The sequence below is a fragment of the Acinonyx jubatus genome, chromosome D2, assembly GCF_027475565.1.
Source record: "Acinonyx jubatus isolate Ajub_Pintada_27869175 chromosome D2, VMU_Ajub_asm_v1.0, whole genome shotgun sequence".
In the NCBI taxonomy this organism is placed as follows: Eukaryota; Metazoa; Chordata; class Mammalia; order Carnivora; family Felidae; genus Acinonyx; species Acinonyx jubatus.
The window spans coordinates 31,529,301-31,547,610 of record NC_069393.1 but is presented as its reverse complement, the minus strand read 5'-3'; the positions used below and the strand labels follow the sequence as shown (position 1 = coordinate 31,547,610).

At 48.6% G+C, this 18,310-nt stretch overlaps 1 protein-coding gene and 1 non-coding gene across 2 annotated transcripts in view; one reads left to right on the top strand and one right to left on the bottom strand.

Moving 5' to 3' along the window:
- Nucleotides 1–18,310, top strand: part of PSAP (prosaposin) — a 33,669-nt gene that overhangs the window by 13,675 nt on the left and 1,684 nt on the right. The window contains exons 2-13 of the mRNA XM_015063398.3: nt 3,854–3,987; nt 6,765–6,839; nt 7,418–7,543; nt 8,651–8,851; nt 9,413–9,556; nt 10,849–10,905; nt 14,685–14,816; nt 16,269–16,364; nt 16,664–16,850; nt 16,934–17,091; nt 17,429–17,509; nt 17,755–17,862. Of these exons, the coding sequence (XP_014918884.1) occupies nt 3,854–3,987; nt 6,765–6,839; nt 7,418–7,543; nt 8,651–8,851; nt 9,413–9,556; nt 10,849–10,905; nt 14,685–14,816; nt 16,269–16,364; nt 16,664–16,850; nt 16,934–17,091; nt 17,429–17,509; nt 17,755–17,862 (1,499 nt within the window). The remainder of the gene's footprint in view (nt 1–3,853; nt 3,988–6,764; nt 6,840–7,417; nt 7,544–8,650; nt 8,852–9,412; nt 9,557–10,848; nt 10,906–14,684; nt 14,817–16,268; nt 16,365–16,663; nt 16,851–16,933; nt 17,092–17,428; nt 17,510–17,754; nt 17,863–18,310) is intronic.
- Nucleotides 5,399–5,504, bottom strand: LOC113600429 (U6 spliceosomal RNA). The gene has a single exon (XR_003421423.1). It is a non-coding gene; the product is annotated as a U6 spliceosomal RNA (small nuclear RNA).

Here is an 18,310-nt window from a genome sequence, read left to right as displayed (position 1 = left end):
TCTTGGCCCTTGCTCTCCATGTTTAAGTTTTACACGGAGTGTCATCTTCCTGGCTCTCTGTTCTGTAGGGGTCTCTCTGTTGGCTTCTCTCTCAGCCCCGCTGCTACCACTTCTTACTTGGAACATTGGTAATCGCTTTCCGTTCCAGTTAGGTGCCCCCTCGTCTGAATCTCCCGCCTCTTTTTCAGTTCTGCCACATCGCCCCTGGGTTAAGACCCTGGCAGGAGCTGTAGCCCACAGGGTGAGCTTTCACACGGGTGCGAGCCTGCCGGCGGAGGCCCTCTTACCGGGCCTGAGGTCTGTCTTTGCAGGCTGGCTTCTGAAGAGACAGAGGAGGTTTCTTTCCCTTGGTACGTTCGGGAATCCCCTCTCAGCAATCCCCTCTCAGCCGGTCTTTTGTCTCTCTTTTGTCAGGGGTCCCTTCAAAAACGTCATTGTGAAGAAGCCTCCTCCAGCTCCCCAGTAATTTTGCTGTCCCAGGGATCTCGTTCCTTGTATTTCTGTTTTTTGTTTCTCCCTTTGGGTGTCCGTGCCTCTCACGTGGGGTCACAGAGCCTGTCTCCCCACTTTGTTCTGCCGGAGTGCCACTGTCTTCCCAGTCAGGGGAGTCTGATAGTCCTGCCTTCATCTCCGTCGTCTTCCCGCTTGGGTAGCGAAAAACCAGGCTTGTCTTTACAGCCCTTCGGTCCATAGCTGGGATCTCCCTGAGAGATGCCTGAGAGCTCCCTGAAATGGTGTGAGGCTTTCGTATACAAATATATTTTCCGGGAAAAGGATTCGTGTCTCACGAGTGTTCTGACCCACCCTTTGGTTCCCTCACAGGGGATCAGCTCCTGAAATAAGCGCCCGAACCTCAGCAGGTAGCCCACTGGCATCGGCATCACCCACGCTTGCGTCTTAGCCTCACGGTAGCCGTCCTGAGGACGCATGGTTGTGAACGTAGCTTGGGTCATTTTAGGATATCACATTCGTTGTATACCACAGACTGTTTTTATAAAAATACGCACTTTTAAAAACTTGGGCTTTCTGTTGGAGGTATATGGGAACGTCCTACTGAGAATTTAATTCCCAGATGGGAGTTCAGTTTCATATCTCAGTGTCCATGAAATCTTTTTTTAGGCTTGATTTTGATGACTTGATAGGCCTCCCAGATTCGCTAGCATACGCACGCAGACCTTATACTTCTGAAAGTCCTGAGGTGGGCTATTAGGTAAGAGTAACTGTGGAGATTGGGGAATGACTTGTGATTTGTTAGCTGGACCAATCTCAGATAACCAGCTGCCCGAGGCTCTTTTTAGTCCAGAATAGTTTGGCCCAAACTGGTAACAAAGTCATTATTGCAAATGGTTACTGTTTCCAGTTCCTAGAAGGAATAAATAAGCTACAACATATTCTTGCCTCTTGGGCCTGTGATAGTGCATCCGGTTCTTGAAGCCTGATAGATTTTGGCCCTTGAAGCCAATTCCTGGTTGGGATGGTTGGAGAAACCCCCTTGGATCAGAGTTCTCTGTGACTGCGTCTGTGAGAATAGAGGATGGTGGTCAGGGCTTCTGTGGGGAGGACTGCTCACTGGCCTTGCCTTTCTTAATCCTGTCTGGCTCTGGTGTGCTGATGTCCAACCTCTTTCTGGCTTCCCTGTGTATCACTGTGCGTTCCTTTGCCTAGAGACTCATTTTGTAGCTTCCTGTTATTTTTCCGGCTTTTTTCTCCCAGTTAGAGGTAGAACCAGTTTGTCTGTCTTGGGCGTTTTCAGGATTCCCCAGGGCCCAGCGCCTGGAAGGAGCGTGGGAGGTTCTGCTGGGACCTGCTGGCTCCATGTGCTGTCTCTGACTGCCACACTTCTCAGAGCCTTGACCCTTGTGACACAGTTAACGCCCCCTCCCCTTTGCCCAGACCTACAGCTGAGGACTGGCCCCAGCCTAGCTTGGCTACTTTATAGGTACTAAACATTTGTGAACCATCTGGGGATTCGTGTGTACTGTTTTGAATCCGGTGCATGTTTTCCTCTGGAAACCAGAGTCCAAGCCAACTTGGACTTGGAATGCGGCTAGTTCTGTTGAGTTCGTCGACTGGTTATGGATGTGATTTTTGCCGCCAAGGGGCATTGAAGGCTATCACCTGGGCAGGAGATGAATCATTCACTTGCTGGTGTCTGAAAGGGTGCAGATAATCTGGCTTGAGCTTTTTGGACACCTGTGACTCAGTCTTTGTGTGAATCGTTTGTGGAATATAGCTTTGGTTGAAAAGCTCGAAATGACAGCATTTCATTGTCTTCCCTCCCCTGGAGGGAGAGTACCTACCACCGACAGGCATTCTTTGTGTACTGTGTGTTACATGTCTGTAGAATTACTGTGCCTTCTCATTGGGCTCACAAATTGAAGCAAAGTGCCGCATGACTCCTGAGGTTCTCGAGGTACTTTGTAGGTGGCTCTGGGATTTCCTTCTCAGTCTTGGGCCATGTGTTTCCTGTGTACAGGGGGGGAGGTGGGTATTTGCTGGGGTCGGCCTCCTGCACCATCATCCGTCTTTGTGTAGCCTCATAGATTCTATTCTTTTCTAGCTGAATTGTTTGGTAGAGGTGAGGTTGTTCCAAAGCGAAGGCTGCTGTAGACCTGTATTAAGAAATATAGGTATTCTTGAATTTTTCCTTTTTGATATATTATACCACTTGTCTATTTAACAGCTACACGGTTTTTTCAGGTTACATCTAGTTTTTTAGTATTGTGAATTACACTTAATAAATATATTTATGCCTATCACATTTTGCCTCCTCGATTGCTGTATGTCCTTAAAATGTATTTCTAGAAGTGGATTACTTTTTGAAGAGGGATTTTATTTTTCCAGTTTTTGAAATACATTCATATATTAAGTCCTTAGTGGTCACACTTACCAGCCTTACAGATGCATCTTTTACTACAAAATTGTCACTTTTTCCCTCCATTGGCTGATTCAACTTTTAAAATATGGCACCTTCCTGCTGTAGCGTGGGTTTCTTTGGTCCTGGCTGATGTTGTACCTTTCTTGAATTTTCCCCTAATTTCATTTCTGTGCATGTGACTTCTGCCTGAGCGTTTTTTTTTTCATTACCACAACAGAAGTAATGTCGTTTTATGCACCTGGTGTTGAGTGCACATGTGTTCACTGATACCAAAGCGGATTATGTAGTTTTCTTTGTTAGTAAACTTGTTTATGTGCAAATATGCACAAAGTTAGATTTATAAAAGGGCTCTTCTTCTAGAACATTAAGAATCATTGTTTTTTGTAATAAGGATATGAATCTTATTTCCCCCACAGATTAAAAAAAAAAACTTTTTCATTCTATATTTCTTTCTATAATTAAATCCTGTGATTCCTTTTATTACTGCATGGAAAAAAATTAAGGTTATAAAGATTAAAAGGCCTGATACTGTTTATAAATAGTTTGAGGGGAGAGGTGCCAAGGTGTCTTAGTCGATTGAGCATCTGACCTCGGCTCAGGTCATGATTTCATGGTTCGTGAGTTCGAGCCCCGTGTCAGGCTCCGTGTTGACAGCCTGGAGCTTGCTTCAGATTCTGTGTCTCCCTCTCAGTGCCGCTCCCCTGTGCGTGTTCTCCCTCCCTCCCTCCCTCTCTTTTCTCTCAGAATAAATAAACTAAAAATACAATAGTTTGAGAGGAGAAAAGCAAACCAGATAAATTAGTCCCTCCCAGCCCTTGACTTAGACTGACCTAGATGGTCACACAGCGTCTCGCCTGGACCCAGTGGTGCCGTGTGGTTTGCGTGCCCTGCTCTCCAGCTCTGTGCCCAGGCTAGTCCTTCATCCTGGGTGGGTGAGAGAGGGGGGCCACCTTCTCATGGTCGTTTGTCTTTCAGCTCTAGCCAGCCCTGTCCTAGGACTGAAAGAATGCACCAGAGGCTCGGCAGTGTGGTGCCAGAACGTGAAGACGGCGGCTGAGTGCGGGGCCGTGAAGCACTGCCTGCAGACCATCTGGAACAAGCCGACGGTGGTGAGTGCCGTTGCTACTGTGCTGGGTCTTTTCATATCAGCTGTAGCTGCTGCCATTTTCAAGGCTTTTTTTTTTTTTTTTTGCCTCGTTTGGTTTGTTCCTCTCGGGGACCCTGCGAAGGAGGCGGGACCCGTTGCAGGTGGACCCATTTTCCACACAGTGGACTTAGAGAGGTTTAGTTCTGCTCCCCCAGAGTCACTCAATCTGCTGGTGGCAGTGAGAGGATGAGGTCTGCCCGTGGCCAGCTCTGTGTGTGCGCCGTGCTGCTTTCCGGGCCTGTGTGTGTGCCCCACGCATCCGCTCCCAATGAGGGGCCGGCTGGCTCACAGCCTCCATTCCCCAGGCGGGGTGCCACGGACACAGCTCCATCCTTGGTCATCCAAATAAGTAAATGCTAAGCTTTTCAAATCCTTCCCCACTTTTTGGTGTTTTCTCTCTGTCTCTCTCAGACAGGCAGATCATAGATTCAGACCCTCAAGCTTAGTAGTGATTTAAAATTTTATTTTCAGCTATAGCCACACTGGAAAAGAATCTGCTGGTGTGTGTGTGTGTGTGTGTGTGTGTGTGTGTGTGTGAGAGAGAGAGAGAGAGAGAAACAATTTATTTTTATCCAGCTTAAAAAAATTTTTTTCCCCAGCTTTTTGAGATAATTGACCTATAACATGGTAAAATTAAGGGGCAACATACTGATTAGATAGGTTTATATTGCAACATGATTGCCTAACGTGCTTATCTGTGAGTCAGTGGGTCATTTTAAAAATCCATTTTGTATATGTTGTTTATATCCTGCAGTGTACTGTTATCCTTAAGAAAGCTCAAGTAAGTAATTGTGTTTAAAGGAAGAGTGAACATCAGGCTCCTAAATAAGATGGGTGTCTGCTGCTGTTGCTAGCTTTGCTGTACAGGTGGATAAGTTATCTCTGCATTTCTTGATACTTAAAACGAAAGTGTCGCATTTCACTTGTGCTGTTCAGTAAGGTAGACATTAGCCATGTGTGACTATTTGAGTTTAAGTTAAAATTTCAGGGGTGCCTGGGTGGCTCTGTTGGTTGAGGGTCTGACTTCAGCTCAGGTCATGATCTCGCGGTTTGTGAGTTCGAGTCCCGCATCTGTCTCACTGCTGTCCGCTGTCCCATGGAGCCTGTTTTAGATCCTCTGTCCCTCTTGTTCTCTGCTCCTCCCCTGCTCGTGTGTGAACTCTCTCTCTCTCTCAAAAATAAAACATTTAAAAGTAAATAATTAATTAGAAGTGGTTTTTCATTGGTATTAGCCTCTTTTCTGGTGCTCAGTAGCCACATGGGGCTAGTTTCTCTATTGGATACTGAAAATTTTAGATTGTTTCCATTATCACAGAAATTTCTTAAACTGCTATAGATTTTTTGTCCCCTTGATGTTTTTTTTGGTTGTTGTTTTTAAATGGAAGACTCCCGTGAATTTATGTGTCCTCTTGTGCAGGGGCCATGCTAATCTTTTCTGCATTGTTCCAATTTCAGCATATGTGCTGCTGAAGTGAGCACAGCACGATGCTATGGAGTTTTCATCTAAACGGTGTTAGAGCATATTAATGTAGGGTTCTCATGGGGCGTGCTCAAGTGCATTCTGTGTGGTACCTAAGCCCTCTCAGGAGACGCCTGAGCTTTGCTGGCTGTGTACCCATTGCTGCACAACATGCTTGCAGCTGGCTCCGGGACGTGCCATCTCCTGTGGTGCGGGCCACGTTTGACTGCGTGGAGTTCCACGTCTAAAACCTGTCATGAGCGGCTACTAGTGCTGCTTCATTAAGAGAAGAGCAATTACAACGCTGTCCTTGTAGAAATCGTTTCTGAATTCACTGGAACACTATCCTCTGTGGCCAAAATTACTTTCTGATTTGGTTTCTAATTTGCTTCTCATCTTGTTTTTCAAATGGCTTCCTCTTTTCAAATCCAGTGTATCAAGGGAGGACTTTAACTCTTTCTCTTTTGCTAGGACAATCTCCTGGGGGCCGGAGTCTCTCTTGGATGGCCCCATGCACAGTATTAGCCTTCGGTCCGAAGGTTCCAACTGATTTCTTTCAGTGCAGCTGAGTCAATCCCAGATGTTTCTCACCCAGACATGTTAGTTCCTTCCCTCTTCGTGGGTTGAAAATCAGTTGACTTCAAGAAGGGAGCTCCTTACAGCCTTTGAGAACCAAATAGAATTTCCATGTCCTGGGCCATGTGAGGCCCTAGGTGCCCAGGCTTATCAGAAGGCCAGTGGGATGTTTCGAAGGTCTGGGGTGGCGATGTGGCTTCTACTTGAGCATAGCGCCTGGGAGGTGGAAGGTAGATAGAGTGCAGGGATCCGTGCTGGTGTCGGCTGGGCTTGCTTCTTTGCACACCCCCCGCCCCTTTCACTCTGTGCTAATGATGTTGCTCCCAGGTGACAGGTTTTGTCTGATTTCTGCTGCTTGCGTTTTTACCTTCCTGAGCCTCAGTTTCTTCCCAGAGCTATTGTGAGCAATAATGTGAAATTTGGCCTGTGCCGTGTGTGCCGAGTAAGGTGCTGAGGGGCGGAGGGCACAAGAAAAGGGTATTTGTCTTGTAGAAGCACAGAGTGCTCTGGGCAGTCCCGCCTGATCCTTCCCCGGGGCGTCCCTGTGCTTCTCAGTCTAGGCTGGGGAACCGGGATGTGCTGGTGTGTGAGACACCCCTGGTTAGATATAACAGGACAGAGGCCCAGAGGCCTTTTTAGCTGTGTACGGCATGGGTTACATCCTACAAACACAGATCTCTCTCCCTCATATTCTTTCCTCTTAGAAATCCCTTCCCTGTGATATATGCAAAGATGTCATCACTGCAGCTGGGGACATGCTGAAAGACAATGCCACTGAGGTGAGCTGCCATGAGTGTGTGTGACCGCGTGCGGGCAGTGGCCGTGTGCACCCATTCCTTAAAAGAGCTGTGGTTCTGGGGGTCTAATGAGGAGTGGTCAAGGTCTGGGTAGGAAGTAGTTCAGATCTTGTGAGCCACATACTTCTGTTACATAGATTTTTAGCCCCCCCCCCCCCCCCACCACCCCACCCCGCCATCCCTTAAAAATGTAAAAACCATCCGTGACCACAGGCTATACACAAACAGACTGTGGGCTCTAGCTTGCTGACCCTGGCCTAGGTGTTCAATGCCCAGGCTTGATGGGGGCTTTTGTATTGCTGGTCGCTACCTGTACGTCCGTTTGGGGCATCTCTGCTCAAAATTCCCCATGCCCAGGAGACTGCAAGTCAGAGTGGCTGTATTTTGAGGAATGTCTGCTTTTTGCCCGTTTGTCTGATGGAGCCAGGGCTGCCCGCTGGCCCCCTCCCAGGGTTCTTCCCCAAGGCTGCCGTTTGCTGGGAGCCGTGGAGGGCCTGTGCTCTCAGTCGTCGGCAGAGCAGATGCACATCCTGATCTGGCCCTTGTCTGTATCCCTTTAGCAAGAGATCCTCGTGTACTTGGAGAGGACCTGTGACTGGCTACCTAATCAGAACCTGTCTGCCTCATGCAAGGAGATGGTCGACACCTACCTCCCAGTCATCCTGGACATGATTAAGGGACAGATGGTACGTGGTGGAGAGTAGACGAGGGCACTTCAGGGCCTGGGGAGGTGCCGGACCAGAATGGAGTGGTTAGAGTGGAAAGTCTTTTCCTGGATTTGGATTTTCTCCATAGCTTGTTCCTACCGTTCTGACTTACAAGAGGGCTTGGGCCCAGTGGAACACTCTGGTTTGTAACTTTCAAGGGTTGGGAAGGGTGCAGGAAATGGGACCTTGCAGAATACTGAAGGAATTGTAAACTGATTCAATTGTAAATGTGGTGTAAAGTCGTAAATATGGTGTCACATTTACATGTGCCCATTTGATAACTCCTGTCAGATCTTTAGCTCTCCCTTTGAGCATGCAATTCATTTCATTTCTGTGATTTTTATCCCAAAGAATAATTCGGGGAATATACTCGTGGGTTCAGCTACCAGGGTGTTCTGCTTTCATTCAAATAAGCGTCTGCTGTGCGTAAATCGTGTGCTACTTGTTGGATTTTCAGCAACAAACAAGGAGCCGGGTCTGTGGAATTTGAAAGACGCTAAGAAAGAAGAGGTGCCCAAATAACAGGGCCAGAGGGGCGGAAGGGTCCTGAGACTGGACCAAGGTTTTGGCAAGACTAGCAGGGGTCACACCATGCAAGGCCTTTTAGGCTCTATTTAAGGATTGCAAGTGCAGCAGGAAGTCCTTGGAGGGTTCAAGGAGAGGCAGAGGAGGGACATGATCATAGGTGCCTTCTTTAAATGTGTAGGTCCCACCAATTGGGAGTTAGAAGGGGGGAAGCTGGCAGGACAGTCTGGTGTGAGATGTGATGGGGCAGTGGAGGCGGACAGAGACACGTTCTGTTTCAGAGGAGAAATGGACTGGACCTGCTGATGAAGGAAGGGACAGAGGGAGGAGTGAGGAATGTCTTCTAGGTTTCTGGCTTGAGCTGCTGCTGGAAGTGGGGTTGGGGGAGCCATTTGCTAAAGTGGAGGTGGGGAGGGAAGCAGGTGGTTTTGTTGGAAATACCTGTGACTGAGGCCTGTGTGTGTGAGTCAGGTCACGAGGTAAGGACAGGGACTCAGGCACCAGGTGGCAGTTGTTTTCCTCTGGGGACAGGATTTCCAGCTGGACTTCTTTCCTCACTAGAGTCATCCTGGGGAAGTGTGCTCTGCCCTCAATCTCTGCGAGTCTCTTCAGAAGCACCTGGCAGAACTGAATCACCAGAAACAGCTGGAGTCCAATAAGATCCCGGAACTGGATGTGGCTGAGGTGGTGGCTCCCTTCATGGCCAACATCCCCCTCCTCCTCTACCCTCAGGACGGCCCCCACAGCGAGCCCCAGCCGAAGGTAAGGCAGTAGGCCCAGCCACTTAGGGCCCGGTTCTGTCGGATTAGAGATGAGGCATGAGAGGGGCGGTACGTGTGTGCAGTTCTCAAGCTGGGGACTTACTCCTTCATTTGATCTTGCAGTTAGATGAGCCACCTTTCAAATGGTTGTGTCATGGAGGTTCTGAAGAACTTGGGGTATTTAAAATATGCAAAGGCTTCTCTCTGTTCCAGTTAAATTTTATTGAAATCAGGCCGCAGTTGATTATAAGCCTGTTGATAATTTCAGAGCCTATAAAAACACAGAGCTAGAGTGCCTGACTGGCTCAGTTGGTGGAGTGTACGTACACCTCTTGATCTTGGGGTTGTGAATTCGAGTCCTACAATGGTTGTAGACATTACTTAAAAAAAAAAAAAAAAAAACACCTTTTAAAAACCTACAACTGTTCAGTAAGTCACTGTGCTGTGGTCATGAACACATAAGGAAATTCTCTTTGGAATTTGAATCCTCTTAGTTATCATAGGAGCAGTGTTTCCAGCCTGACACCCCATCCCACCTACCCATCAACCCCTGTCACTGTAGGCTGGTGGGGACGTTTGCCAGGACTGCATCCAGATGGTGACTGATATCCAGAATGCTGTAAGGACCAACTCCACCTTTGTCGAGGCCTTGGTGGACCATGCCAAGGAGCAGTGTGACCTCCTGGGGCCTGGCATGGCCGACATGGTGAGCCTTATCTCCTCATGCATTGGAGGATGTCCTGGGCCTGGGACCTGGGCTCTGGAGTGGGGGAGCCAAGAAAAATTCAATTCCTGAGGTACCATTTTAAGTTCCAACCCAAGGGCTTTGAGGAAGAGATTGTTCAAACAACTCCTGTTCCCTTCTGGAATAGTTGGTGGGTACTTAAATGCTTTGTTGGTTACTTGAATTTGTATATGTAACAAAACATTTGGAATAAAGTAGTATAAGGAGACCACTTTTGTGAAGAATTTTTTCCCCTCCCAGTCACCATATGTATAAGGAACATTAGAATCCTTTATAACCCTGTTTTTAGAAGCCTGGCTGTTACATATTCATAGCTGTAGGTGTGCCTTCCCCACAGCCAGTGGGCTTGTTGTCCTTGGGAAGCCGTGCAGGCTTACGGCAGATCCACCTGGGATGCTTTCCTTACCTTGCTGAATATTAGTCCTGCAGACTAAGAAACTTATTTTGTTAGATTCTTAGGGGGTTTCATTTCTTGGACCCTGTTCACTTTAACCAGGGGCCTATGAAATTGACATATAAAGCCAAAATGCTAGTTTTGTATCCAGCAACCGAACAACCTTGGCTAGACTGGATGTAGGGAAGCTGGTTGTAATAACTCCATGGGTCTAGGATCTAGAGCAGCCTTCCTGGGTAGGAATGGCTGGTTCTGGGAGCTCTGGGTTCTTTTCTGTCGGGAGTCTTTTGGCCTCATTGAAGTATCTTTGCATATCACAGTCTGACTTGGTTTCCCAGTTCAACCCTGTGTGAGGGCTGCCCTGTTTCCCTTGGTTTCCTCACTGTGGACCAGGGCTATTCTGTGAAGGTCTATAGGCAATAACTAGATGTGTATGAAAGTAGGTGTGCTGAAAATCATTATAACTTGGTTCTGCTGGGTTTTAACTTTATAACCTTGTCTAGGAATGTGTGAATGGGTTTGAAAAGTCATCTCGTGTTTGTAGTGGCATGTCTTGTAGCCATGTTCAGAATTGCTCCTGAGCAGTTGCTGTATGATCTTGGGGCAAGTTTGGGCTGTAAAAGGAGATTGGAGGACCTTTTCTCTAAGGGCCTTTGGGACACATTGTCAAAACACCTTTTGCACACCTTTTCCTAAAACGTACAGGATAAGCAAATTGCCATTTTTATCTCAGACGTTTGTAAGACTCTCCTCTTGGAAACTGCTTGATAGTTGCCTGTTGACATTGTCGGAAATGCTGGGGTTTTGGTGTCTCGTTGCGGCAATTAGTGTCACTGACAACCTGTTTCTCTCTCCTCAGTGCAAGAACTATATCAACCAGTATTCTGACATTGCTGTCCAGATGATGATGCACATGGTAGGTGGCAGGGGAGGCTCCCTGTTAGCATTCTTTGTCTCAAACTCCGTGATTCTCAGGATTTTGAAAATTACATGGTTTAGTTTTCCCTTTTTCCCTTCAGATAACGAATTGGGTCAAAACGAACCTTCTTCAACCAGCAGACTCTCTACTGCAACTCAGTACCTCCTCCCCTTTACCTTCCCCAGCCAGGGAGAAGGCAAAGGCAGCTCAATTCCCAGGACTGCCCTGATGGCTTCCTGGTGATTTGTTTGCCTGTGCATATGTGAGCTGGCCATCAGATTTCTGGTATCTGCCTTTCACCCTGGGGCCCGCGGGAATAGTGTGCTCTGGTAGGTAGGCCAGGGCTGAGAATTGCTACGTTGCAGCTGGAGTTTGCAGGTGCGGGGGAATCCCGCCTCCCACAGTTGGTCCTGCACTCTGCAGCAGTGTTAGCTCTAGCTGCTGCCTGAGTTCCTAACTCCTGCACTTGCTTCTGATGCTTCTGGGTGGTATGGGCATCCCTCCCTTACTAGAGGTAGAAAATCTTGATCGTGGACATGAGCTAGTTAGCTCCATGCAGAAAACTGTTGTACGAGTCAGGGTGATGTGATGGTATTCTTAAATTGGGAACATGCCCTGGCTTCCTGAGATCTAAGCTGCTGGAGTTGAGGGGGTGGGTTGCACTTTGTCTCCATCCTGCTGACTTTCTGACTGTGTTGAGATTGACCTGTGTGGGTCCTTGAGTTTGTTCTCCAACCAGGGGTCAGCAAACTGTGGCCCACCACTGTTTTTGTAAAGTTCTGCTGGGTCTCAGTGATGCTCATCCCATTTTGTGCTGCAACAACAGAGTTGAATAGTTGAGACCTCACAGCCTGGAATGCCTGAAAGATTTACTCTGTGGCCCTGCTGTAATTGCTCAAGGGCTCCTGGCCAGGCATTGGGATTATTATTACAACATGCCTTGTTCCAAAAGTAGTTTAGAGGCAGCTTACAAAGACATGGAGCTAGAGGAGGAAATCAATAAGCCTTTGATTTGACTCGATTTGGTTTAGTGCTTTCTTGTAGCTAAATAATAAAATTTTCTCATGATAAAAGATTTACTGCATAGATGTTTTTTGAAAATACGTGTAATACATCCCAAATCAAAAATCATTTGTGGTTTAAAAAAAAAAAATAGCAGTGGGGTCATATGGTTATATAGTACTTTAAACTTTGTAGTTTACAGTTATTTGCTCAAAAATGTGTTTTATTGGTCATTAAACATTCTGGTACAAAAGGATTTTTAAGTGGCTGCATAACCTGTTTGGGTAGAACATAATGTATGTAACCAGTCCCCTTTGGATGTTTAGGTTGCTTTGAGGTTTGCTTTTGGGATCAAAAGCATGATAAGCAGCACCCTACCAGTTAGATAGACAGGCAGATCCCCGTTTCTCCCTTAGTAGAGAGAACTAACACTGGAATTGCTGAATCAAGGGGTAAGGCTTTGATTTGTTGTCAAATCGGCCTTCCAGGCTGGCATTTGGTGCCCTGAGGCCGAGGCAGCAGAGGGTGTGTGGTTCAGGACCCCTGACCCCTCTGGGTGTATATTCCAGCACACACCCCCGATTTGGGCACTCCTGTGTCTTATCCCACTTTGCTGCTTACCACCTGAGGGGAAGGCCTTGCAGGCACTGTGGACTGAGGCTTCTGAGGATGGAGAACTCCTCATCACCTGGCATTTCCTGGGACCTGTTGCCCTGTGTTTTTGAGCATGATTTGGTGTGGTGGGAGCATGGGGACAGTGCACACACAAGCTGGACAGTGTGCTCTGTCCCTTGAGGGCCACAATAACTTTCAGGGCCCCCTGAAATAATAGGAACAAGGTAGGTTGCTGATTTGTGACTGCAAGGTTTCCCCTGAACTTCTGGTGACATCCTTACAACCTCGGTTAACTGATGTTGTTATTTTAATTTTTTCTTAACTGTTGTGTCCTTTCCTTTCTCTTATTTTCATCTCCGATTTCCTGTTTTTTTGTTCAACAGCAGGATCAGGTATGTGATGGGGGATTTGCTTGTAGTAGTGGTCTGCTGCTTCTTGTAGTTAATTTTGCTCAATCTTTTTTTTAATGGCATGACCTGTGTTAATACATAGGCTGGTGGGGGAGCTTCTGCATTTCTCCCCTGTGATTTGGGGGGGTCTCCTCTCCCCTTCAAGGGGCCAGAAAAGGAAGCGAGCAGGGCTTGGACTCTGGTTAAAAACCAGCACCCAGCTGGCCATGTGCATGCCACCAATGTGATGATGGGGAACCATAGGTGACCCCGGAGATGACTGTTTCCTTAATTGTAGGCCTGACTTCCAGTGGGACACCTTGTTTCTGTGATGACTGAAGGGCATTGCATGTCTTTAGTCCTGTTTTTCATCACCTCAGAAATGCTTCTGCTGCATGAGCAAATCATTTGCAAATAGTGAGCAGACTATTCCTGTCTGTTGGATCCAGAGACTTGGAAACAGTCTCTTGATTGTGGCTTCTGCCCCTCTGGGTGATGGGGTCCTGCAGATCCTAGAACCATATCAGATGGCTCAAGAGCCAGGCCACTGGTGGCATAATATGGGGACCAAGTCCCCAGACCATTCTTACTGAGGCAGTACCCCCTTCTGAGCACTGGCATTTCTCTGTAGGAATAAAGATTTTTCAAAGGTATTTTGAAGTCTCATGGGAGAGTACTTTGGCTGAAATACTTGTTGCCCCAGGGAGTTAGTAGAACAGAGCTCATCTGAGACAAAGCAGCCACATACCTCTTGAATCTTTGTCTTTTTTCTAAAAAGCTTGCTTTGTCTTTGGCCCCATTCTAGTTTCTCTCCCCATACTTAAAGTGTGCCAAAGACAGGGTATTTAGGATACATTTCAGACTTCCCTAATCTTAATTCTGAAGACTTCTCGATACTAAAACAAGGTGAACAACAGCCACAGTCTAGCTCTTTTGCAAAACCGCTCGTTTTAGCAGTCCTGTCCTGACGCTTTATGGTTTGGTGGTGGGAGGCAATCGCTGTCAGGCCCAGAGCTTGTTGCTGGTTGCATTTGGTTCACAAAGGATACAGAGTGTGTATACTTTCCTCACTCTTGGCCATCATCATCGTGAAACGGTCAAGATGTCCAAATTACAAGTTCTCTGTGGTTTGCTGTCTGGGTGGGAAAGGGGATTGATCTGGAGCATCTATGACCTGAAAGAATTGATTGCTTTGGGACCTTGGGTTTTTGTGTGTACTGTGTTTATGCAGTTGTGAAAATAGAATGCAGTTTTGAAAAAGCCATCCATTTCTTCTTTAAATGGTCCTGCCACCGAAAGATAAAGTGTGGTCTTATTTCCAAGATTTTTGGCTTTTTTAGTTTATGGGCATGGCGGTTCTTCCTCTAGAAAGAACATGCGGCTTATTTCCTACTGAGAGTGAACCAGCTCGAGCGAGAAACAGGTTCTAGAGCAGACCAGCTGTGCTTGGAGGAGGATTTGTTTGCCTGTAAAAGGGAACAGGCACCAGAAGTCTCGCTTTCCTGGGGCACTCTCTGGTTGGAGCAGGGATGTGGTTCTGTCTGCTCTCCCCTCAGCTTTGCGTGGCCTCCTCCCTGCGTGAAACCGGTGCATCCGCACTCGTGGGAGTCCCTTCAGGTTCAATGAGGAATCTTGCCTGTTTGGCAGTCAGGCTTGATGCTGTGACCAGGGTGCCCCCCTAGCACTCCACCCTTTGTGTTTAGAGAGTGGAACTGAGGGGGGTGGTGGGTGCAGGCCTGCATGTGACTGCTTTTTCTGTGCCTTCTTTAGCAACCCAAGGAGATATGTGGCCTGGTTGGGTTCTGTGAACAAGTGAAGGAGGTGCCCATGCAGACTCTGGTCCCTGCCAAAGTGGTCTCCGAGAACGTCATCCCTGCCTTGGAACTGGTGGAGCCCATTAAGGTACCTGGTGTCACTCGTTTTGTACTGGCGAGGGCTGTGCAACTCCCAGGCCACTCCACATTATACCACGTTCTGTGAGGCTCATGCTTTTTTGGTTCCCTGCTTGGCTGCTAAAGGTGTTTGAGTTTGAGACCATTCAGTAGTTTCTGCTGTCCCCTCTACCAGTGCAGTACCCCTCTCCCAGCCCTGAGTGCGTTTATTTCTTTAGTTATAAACCTGAGTGCTTCACAGGATCAGCCTGCATGTGTAGCACGTCTAGCTTTTTCTAGTATGTTCGTGTCCCTCCACCTTGCCCACTGTTGCCGCAGTGCAAACCTGATACTCCCAGAACACCCCAGGGCTCATGCAGAAGCTTCTCGGTGTACTGCCGTGCATGCGTGGGTGTCTGCTTTCGTTTCCGTGGTACCCTTCACTCAGTAAAGATCCACCGTTTTCCAGAATCAGCTTACATTCATCACTTGTTATGGGTCCAGCAGTGTGTTAGAGATGGAATCCTGAAACTGTTGACCTGGAGTGGCGAACAAAATTGTCCTAGTGTTCATTGGGCTTGCAGTTTAGTTCTTAAAAGGGTCCGGGCCACGTGACGTTTTATCACATGGCACATGCACACACTTCTGAAGTTGCCATGGCACTTGACCTTTGGCTGTCTCATCTCCCTCCTCTGTCCTCCCTCAGCATGTGCAGCGTGTGGACCACAGGTTTACGAAGTCAGATGGGGTGGGGGAAGCGCTTCCACCTGCCCCATCTTGCTGACTGGATTACTGGCCAGAGAAAATGAAGGGGAGTTTCACAGCTTGTATTCTAGCCACATGTGGCTACACGTTTACATAAAATCAGTTCCTTGGTTACCCTAGCCACATTTCAGGCGCTCAGTAGACACATGTGGCTCGTGCTGCTCTGCTGGACAGCAGAGGGGGAGAGCGTTCCTCCTGTCCTAGAAAGCTCTACTCAGCAGCATTACTTTACTAAAGGCGGGCTGTAGGAAAGCAGTCTCGGGTATAAGGAGACTTGACACTTAGGGGCAGACCTGAAATGTGTTTAAAGCTTTGTCTTCTAAACAGTAGACAGGAAGTGAGTCCTCACTCTCCTGCTCCCCCCATCCACCTTCCCCAAATGACTGCGGAATGATGAAATGATTGTGACCAGATACATCATGCAGGCAGCTCTTTGGGGTTGGGGGATGTTTTCACTGCTTCTGTCTTCTGAAGTATGGGTTACTGGTTTTTGTGGGGTGCGTGGCAGGATGTGGTGGTGGTAGAGGATTGTGCAAAGGGATGGGTCTCCCACCATGTAAAACCAGCAGGGACAGGAACTTGGACACTGGGAGGAAGCCACCTTTTGGGTGACAATCTCTTGTTCCTGGCCATAGGGTGTCCCTTTCCCTTTAGAGCAGCAGGGCCCAGGGGGAGGTGAGGATCTCAGCATTAAAGTGCTGTCCTCCCCTTTCAACAGAAGGACATGGTCCAGGCGAAGGCTAGTGTTCTGTGCGAGATGTGTGAGTACGTGGTGAAGGAGGTGGTCAAGCTGATTGACAACAACAAAACCGAGGTATGTGCATTTCTAGAATGCTAGAGTACCCCCGTTCCCCAAAGGCAGAAGCGGCCGAAGAGGTGGACTCAGCCATCGCTGGCAGTGGACGCCAGCCCTGGGAATCTGCATACCCCCTGCGCACCAGTGGATCCCTCTGGGCTGGGGTCGGGCCTGTTTCATAGGTCTTGTCTTTTTGGGGAGGAGAGAGCATCTTGCTGTTGGCTGGTTTCCTGGTCATGTTAGTATTACTGAGAATCTTTCCTAGGCCTGTCCAGCCTCTCTATCTTCTGATACGATCCTCTTGTTTTGTGTTTCAGGAAGAAATAATTCACACTTTGGGTAACGTGTGCTCAAAATTGCCTGTATCCTTGTCTGAAGAGTGCCAAGAGGTGGTGGAGACTTATGGCTCCTCCATCCTGTCCATCCTCCTGCAGGAGGTGAGCCCTGAAGTGGTGTGCAGCGTGCTCCATCTCTGCTCCACCCAGGGGCTGCCTGTGCTGCCTGGTGAGTAGGGTGAGGGTGTGGCTGGCTGGCCCCTCGGCTTGGAAGGGCCCTGCCAGTACTCAGCCTGTGCTCCCTGTGCGTAGTACGCGTGATTCAGCCAAAGGATGGTGGCTTCTGTGAGGTATGCAAGAAGCTGGTGAGCTATTTGGACCACAACCTGGAGAAAAACAGCACAAAGCAGGAGATCCTGGCTGCTCTTGAGAAAGGCTGCAGCTTCCTGCCTGACCCATACCAGAAGCAGGTATGCCCCTGGCTGCTTTGGCCCAGAATGTCAGAACCTGCCTGGAGAGCGCAAAGGCTGGGGTAGCTCATTGATTGTACCTGTGATTGAGGTTTTTGGGGGGAAAAGCTAGCTGTTTCTTAGAGGCAGTCTGTTGGCTCAGGGGGAGCCACTGGGAGAGATAACAGGAGCAGGTGTGATGAGGCTGAGTGTGGGTGGGTGGGCATCTGGGAAGGGGGTCCTGGGTTGGCAGTGGCAGGAATTCTTTTGGAAGAACATGCGTGGCGCCCCTCCTTTTGTGCCCCCACTCTGTGTGGACACCCTTAGACCTGGGTGTGCATCTGTGTTTACCTAACAGTGCGATCAGTTTGTGACTGAGTATGAGCCCGTGCTGATCGAAGTCCTGGTGGAGGTGATGGACCCTTCCTTCGTGTGCTTGGTAAGTTCCTCTGGGTGGCTCTGCATGGAAGGGCTCCTCTGAGGTTGCGGCAGAGTCTCGGGCAGGGGGGTGGGAGGACATTCTAGGCCTGCAGCACTTCACTCGGCAGTGCTGACTTTTTGGAAGCACATGTCGGAGCTCTGATTGTAGCTGCTTCTAAAAGCCGGTGATCTCTGGTTTTGGAAAGGATCGGTAGAGCGGATCTAATTCTTTCCTCCTCCATTTCCCCTTTTTTCACTGTATAGAAAATCGGAGCCTGCCCTGCAGTCCGTAAGCCTCTCCTGGGAACTGAGAAGTGTGTCTGGGGCCCTAGCTACTGGTGCCAGAGCATGGAGGCGGCGACCCAGTGCAATGTGAGTAGCCTAGCGAGTGCTCCGCAGGCCTGCCTTGTCATTTGGGCAGCTCCCACGACAGTCCTGTGTCAGTAGGCCCCTCTGCGGTCAGCTCTCTGCCCTGCCTTCATGTCCAGGGGGTGGGGGATATCTGAGGCCCAGGGGAGCGATTAGGCTTATCTGTCTTGGCCCAGTAAAGGCAGGAAGACTGAGCTCTTGCCCTTGAGAAGGGTGGGGGTGTGCTTCAGTATTTTGTGCTTCTGCTTTCTTGTTCTTGGCTTTAATTCTCCTGTGACAGGGTCAGGCTCATATTCACATGAGGCCACCCCTGAGATTGCACAAGTCCTATCCCTTGGGTGGGTCTTAAGCCCGGCCTGAATCTTCACCTGAGGCCAGACGGCTGTTCTCGAATGGTCCTGAGAGCTGGCACCACCCAGGTGTTGCAGGGTGCTGTGGCGCTGACTTGACC